We start from the raw sequence: 7,035 nt of genomic DNA on the forward strand, positions 1-7,035 counted from the left end.
TGGGGCAGGATATGCTCACCTTTTTTCGCGGACACCTGGTATCATTACTATTTTATAGATATAATCATATACTCATGATTAGTCGTAATCGTACAATCGACTCTGCTTTTGTGCAGATATTTCTATTGGATCTGAGAAGGGTTTTGTCGCTTATTTATTTATTTATTTATTTATTTATTTATTTATAGTAGTAGTAGTAGTAGTAGTAGTAGTAGTAGTAGTAGTAGTAGTAGTAGTAGTAGTAGTAGAAGTAGTAGTAGTAGTACTATTTTAGTTCTCAAACTACATACTCGAACTGAAGCCTCTTCGCAGCCAGTTCCACCAGGATCAACATTCCAGATTGCAAATAGTTTGAAATGCAAGAGACTTACAGAAAATGGATACACAAAGTATGGTTAATAAAAGCGACAACCAACATTTCCATAATCATAATATATGAAACGTCAACGCCAGAGCATATTATTAATCTGTATCGATCATCTCTGCCGAAACCGATTCCTTGGAGCGTAAAAGACAAAATAACAGTGAAAATGTATGAGACACCGGGTGTTCGCAAAAAGGTCAGCATGTCCTGCCCAAACTCGCAACTTAAAGCAGAATCCATTGTACAGTTTCGACTACATCAAAAACATGTGATTACGAATCACTATCAAAATAGTGATGATACCAGGGGTATTTTTGACATAACTGATACAACCAAGCAGAAAACGAACAATGTGCAAGAAATATCTGAAGCATAAAAGTGATAGTGCTGAGGAAAACTCTTTATGGTCAAATTTTTCGTTTGATTTTAGGAAACTTTGCCGTCATTTTGAGACTAAGACGATTAGTAAATGACGATAAGATAACTGACAGGGGTACACATATTTTGCGATTAACAGACTGAGTATTGAGCATAAGGGAGTAGAGAGGGCAGTGTCTATGTTTAATTCTCCATCTTCTGACCCCGTAGGATTCCAGGTTAAAATTGGTAACACTGTGACATCTAAGAATAGGGTGACAGTTATTTTTTTCCTGTGAGTACACATGTACAGATGTTTCGTTCCAGATGCACATTGTCTTGTACTCCACAAAGTACGCAGACTTCAACTTGGCATTGGACAAGCCAAAGGGGCTGGCTGTGCTCTCGTATTTGTTCGAGGTGAGAATTAGATTTGTTCACCGTATTTCCTCTAATAGACGACGTGGCGCCAGAAAACACCGGGACGCCAATAGACACCGTTCCTCCAACAGACGTAGGGCCTCCAGTAAACGCCAGCCCTTCCGCATCTCCGATAGACACCGGCCCTCCAAAAGACATCAGCCCTCCAATAGACCCTGGCCCTAAAATAGATGCAGACCCTCCAATAGCTACTGGGCCGCCGAAAGATGCTGGTGTAACAGAATGGTGATAGACCCCGGCCCTCCAACAGATGCCTGTCCTCCAATAGGTGCTGGCCCGACAATTAAAACCGTACCTCCAAATGATGCGGGTGTAACAGATTGTCAATAGACTCCGGCGCTCCTATAGAGGCCCTCCAATAGACAATGGCCCTCCAACAGACTCCGGCCCTCCTATAGAGCCTGGCCCAAAATAGACAATGGCCCTCCAATAGACTTAAGCCCTCCCATAGACAATGGCCCTCATATATACAATGGCCCTTCAATAGACTCCGGCCCTCTTATAGACAATGGCCCTCGAATAGATTCCGGACCTCCTATAGAGTCTGACCCTCCAATAGACAATGGCCCTCGAATACACTCAGGCCATCCTATAGACAATGGCATTCCAATAGACAATGATCCTCGAATAGACTCCGGGCCTCCTATAGAGTCTGGTCCCAATAGACGATGGCCCTCCAATACACTCCGGCCCTCCTATAGACAATGGCCCTTCAAAAGACCCCGGCCCTCCTATAGACAATGGCCCTCCAACAGACAATGGCCCTCCAATAGACTGCGGACCTCGAATAGATTCCGGACCTCCTATAAACAATGGCATACCAAAAGACAATGGCCCTCGAATAGACTTTGGACCTTCTTTAGAGTCTGGCCCTCCAATAGACAATGGCCCTATCAATAGACTTAAGCCCTCCAATAGACAATGGCCCTCACAATAGACTTAAGCCCTCCTTTAGACAATGGCCCTCGAATAGACTCTGGACCTCCTATAGAGTCTGGCCCTCAAATAGACAATGGCCCTATCAATAGACTTAAGCCCTCCAATAGACAATGGCCCTCACAATAGACTTAAGCCCTCCTATAGACAACGGCCCTCCCAATAGACTTAAACCCTCCTATAGACAATGGCCCTCCCAATAGATGACAGCTCTCCAATAGTTACCAGGACTCCAGGATTATGCGGGTGTAACAGATTGGCAATAGACTCCCGCCCTCCAATGGACACAAGCCATCCCATAACCTCTGACCCTCTAATAGATGCCGGCCCTTCAACAGACACTGGGCCTCCAAACGATGTGGCAATTGATCTCAGCCCTCTAGTAGACGCCAGCCCTTCAATAGATGCCGGTCCTTCAATAGACACTGGCCCTCCGACAAACCCTGGCCCTCAAATAGATGTCAAATCCCTATTGGAAGAATATAGCCGGTTTCCTAATATACATAGGGTCAAGTGAAACAGCAAACTAAGGGATTCCCATGTACAAACCGAATAATAAATAGTCCCTAACGCTGCTTGATTAGAAGATGGGACTTTGAGAGATGCCGGGTCACTATAAATGGTGCACGGTTATACTTGCTAACATATTTATTCCTCATTATTTATTGGAGGAGAAACGGTATGTGTATTGTAACCAGATGCGGTTTAGTTTTTACATTTGCAAAGTCAGACTTTCAATTATTTAATAATAGGACAGAATTTGACACTGACATATACGTCTGAAAGTCTGAAAGTCAACGAAATGGCATCCACTGAAATTGGAAACAGTTGCCCTTTAGGTATACAAATATACCCTTTAGCACTCTTGATGGCAGAACAGAAAGGTGATGAATTATGAAAGACGCTGATTGATTTTCAAATTCCAACATGTTCAGCTTGTGTCTATAACTAAGTATCAATCAATGAAGTTTATTTTGTAACACTAACCACGTGACCGTTGCTGTCATAACTGTCACCTTGAATAAGTATCTGTATTGAGTGATGCTCAGGAATTACAGGGTAAAACAGCTATATAATATGGGCAGGTGATATTTACAATAGTAACTACAGGATCAAACAGCTGTGAAGAAAGGGGTGGGGGGTGGGTGGAGAGTGGATATCTGCAATAGTACCCCCAGAATTAAAACAGCTGTATGGTATGGGCATGTGATATCTACTCAAGTAACTACAGGTTATACAACTCTACAGAATGAAGAGTTGATATCTACTTCAGTAACTACAGGGTAATACAGCTTATAGTAAAGACAAGTGCTATCTACACTAGAGACTAAAGGGTAAAACAGAAGTAACTCCAGGAGTAAAACAACTGTATAAGACGGTTATATCTACAACAGTTATTATGAGGTAAAACAGCTCTGTCGCATGGGCTGGTGACATCTCCAATGCTAATTACAGTGCAAATCAGCTGTACAGCATGTGGAGGTGAAATCTACCATAGTTATTACATAGGCTAATCAACTACAGGGTAAAACATCCGTAAAGAAAGGGGAGATGATATCTACAATAGTAACAACAAGATTACAACAGCTGATTAGTTATTGGGAGGCTATATCTAAACAGTAACTAAAGGGTAATACAGATCTACAGAATAGGCAGGTGATATCTACAATACTGACTACGGTACAAAACAGCTGTATAGCATTGAGAGGTGATATCTACTTCAGTAGGTACAGGATAAAACAGTTGTATAGAATGCGGAGGTGATATCGACTTCGGTAGGTACAGGATAAAACAGTTTTATAGCATGGGTAGGTTTTATCTACTGCAGTAGGTACAGGATAAAACAGCTTTATAGCATGGGGAGGTGACATCTACTTCAGTTTTATAGCATGGGTAGGTGATATCTACTTCAGTAGGTACAGGATAAAACAGTTTTATAGCATGGGTAGGTGATATCTACTTCAGTAGGTACAGGATAAAACAGTTTTATAGCATGGGTAGGTGATATCTACTTCAGTAGGTACAGGATAAAACAGTTTTATAGCTTGGGTAGGTGATATCTACTTCAGTAGGTACAGGATAAAACAGCTTTTTAGCATGGAGAGGTGATGACCACACTAATAACTTCAGGGTAAAACAGCTGTATAACAAAGGTGATATCTACAATAGTAACAGCAGGACAAAACAGATGTATTGCCTTGGAAGGTGATATCTGTGGCTATATAGAATTCGGAGGTGATTGGTACCATGGTAACTATGGTAGCGGTGTAGCATGGGAAAGTTAATTTTTCAGTAGAAACGTTTATGTTAAACAGGTGTATAACATCTACCATAATAAATACAGGGTACAACAGCCCTTTTTAATGATGAGGTGATATATACTCGTACTACAATAACTCCCGAGCTGTATGGGAAGTGACATCTATTATAGGAACTACATGGTAAAACAGCTGTGTAACATGGGGAAGTGCATTTTTCTAGAGCTACTGTGTATAGACATGATCGAATGTTGAAGTATTGAAATCGTACTAAAACGCGGTCTTATTTTCTTGATTTAACTACTATTATCGTCATACAGGCAGGAGTTATTTGTCCCTTAAAGATAATCAATGGGTCATATAATGTTTCAGGTAGGCGAAACCAATGCCAACTTTCAACCGCTACTGTCACACTTCGACATGATCCAGCACAGCGGTAGGTGGCGTTGCACGATCCTTCGCACGATATATGTACAAGCGTACATGCACAGAATATAGTGTCGCACGTTGGGAACGACAATATTGTGTTTTTTGGGGGACACTGCTTCAAGACTATTTCTGTGAAGGGAGGAACCGAACAGTTTTATTTTCTTTCACAACACGTGTTTCTGCAAGCCTGATGCAAAAATATATTTCCCAGTATTCTTTTGAACATGTTTATGTTTCTTAACAAAAATGTCTGAAGCCCGTGGCCAACATCTTGACTATGAACAACATAGTGATAGTATTTAGTTTACGTAGCCTTATAAAATTACATATTGCTTATCGGTCACACAGTTGACTTTGTGTCATCGTTAATTAAGTTTAATTAAGTTCGCTCATTTGGTTGATTGTGTGTCATCGTGCCCCGACGGCGTCGAACGTTGCTTATGATATAAACCACTTCTATGTCTGACCCATACCAGATTATATACCGGCTACCGTTGTATAGATAGAACACTGCTGAATGTAGATTTCAACCTACTCAACACATTACCGCCGAGTTCACACACCAAATACCGTTGACTAAATATTTATGTGGAACGAAAAATTGGAACCTTCGAATTTGTAGCCTAATGAGTGGAGAGACATTTTACATCCGTTTACTGAGGTTCATTGAAAAATCGCTGATAACAGTGATTTCAGATTTTCTTATAAATAAGATAGAAAACTTCCCCTGGGGTCCTTATGAGATCCAATTCCCTCGTACAAGAGGTGAAACCGTTTTAACCGTTTCTCACACGTGTTCTATGCTACGCTGAACATCCAGCCTTTATGTCTATGTCTATGTCTTCAACACAACATTTCATACTACAGGAAACGAGACGTCTATTCCGACATTCTCCACAAAGTCTCTACTTCCGGCCAACAGCGACTTCTACTTCCGATACGAAGGGAGTCTGACCACGCCCCCATGTTACGAGAGCGTAGTGTGGAGCATCTTCGCAAACCGCATCGTCGTGTCAGAGCAGCAGGTACTTCCAACTAAAGATATTAATGATGTCGTACAATCTCAGCAAAACCATTCCCCTTACTAACTACAGACCACTTCCGTGGTCTAGTGGATAGAGCGTCTCCCCGAAGAGCGGAAGGTCGGAGCTTCGATCCCCGTCCGCGCCATACCAAAAAGACGTTAAAATTTAGTACGAGTTGTGATAGCAATCAACCAGAGAAACATTTTTTAATCTCTATGCGATCTTAGGGATATATACTCTTAGGGTTAGTACCTAACACTTATTCAGTCGTTGGCCAAGAAAGCCCAGTTTGGCTAATGGTATTAGTTAGCTAACATGCTCGTCTTTCCCTCTTGCAGATGAACCAGTTCAGAAGCATCAAAAGGAACAGGGAGGGGGAGGGGGAGGAGAATCTGGTGGACGACTTCAGGCCGCTCCAGAAGCTCAACAACCGGACGTTGTATACCAACAACATCGGTTTCAACACTTCCGGTCAAAGCATGGTTACTGTATCGCATGCTATCGCCTTGCTATCTGTAATACTGGGTATTGCATTCTAAACTGACGTTACGTTCTAACATTACTAACATCTCACATTGGCACTGATGCTAGTGGTTCGTTATTTTGTCTTGCAAGAAAATGATAACTGTAGCAACAACCGTCACGTGACTTATTTTATAGTCTTTTAATGACTAATTAAGTCTAATTAAAGGTACAACACACAAGAACATTGGTCCAAAGTTAGGGACAGTCTGCTTGTATTAGGGAAGCCCCCCCCCCCCCCCCCCCCCCCTCCCTAATTGGGGGGGGGGGGGGGGGGGGGGGCAACAATTAGTTATTTCAGTAAATCAAATGCGAATAACGAAATATTTCGTTCTTCGTTTTACGGATCTCGCTCACTTCTTCAAGACATGAAAAAATCAGACACTTTTGGGGGGTTAAAACCCGATGCAAATTCTCTCGTTTTGTTTTTAAGACTTAAAAGTAACAGTGTTGATGAATGTTACTCTATTGACCCGGCCACAACAAAGTCAATATAGTAACATTCATCAACACTGTTACTTTCAAGTATCGCATGGTTCAGTGTTATTACAACCTATCTGAGACGACGATACCCCCACGTGTCTAAATCTATAAGTTTAAAGACACTACCATTTCATATAACCTCCTGCAGGCTGGGAATTATAATGCATAAGTGTTTTCGTTGCACCCTATTCTACCCCCACGTGTCTAAATCTATAAGTTT

The 7,035-nt window shown here is 41.7% G+C and overlaps 1 protein-coding gene across 1 annotated transcript in view; it reads left to right on the forward strand.

Annotated features, from left to right (window-relative positions):
• The window catches only part of LOC139456559 (carbonic anhydrase 2-like), a 35,323-nt gene extending 28,748 nt beyond the window's left edge, over nt 1-6,575 (forward strand). The window contains exons 5-8 of the mRNA XM_071238342.1: nt 1,049-1,141; nt 4,729-4,792; nt 5,653-5,810; nt 6,149-6,575. Coding sequence (XP_071094443.1) covers nt 1,049-1,141; nt 4,729-4,792; nt 5,653-5,810; nt 6,149-6,349 — 516 coding nt within the window. The 3' untranslated portion in view covers nt 6,350-6,575. The remainder of the gene's footprint in view (nt 1-1,048; nt 1,142-4,728; nt 4,793-5,652; nt 5,811-6,148) is intronic.
• The last annotated feature ends 460 nt before the right edge of the window (nt 6,576-7,035 follow it).

The sequence above is a fragment of the Haliotis cracherodii genome, unplaced genomic scaffold (genome assembly GCF_022045235.1).
Source record: "Haliotis cracherodii isolate W230 unplaced genomic scaffold, xgHalCrac1.p SCAF_11, whole genome shotgun sequence".
NCBI lineage: Eukaryota > Metazoa > Mollusca > Gastropoda > Lepetellida > Haliotidae > Haliotis > Haliotis cracherodii.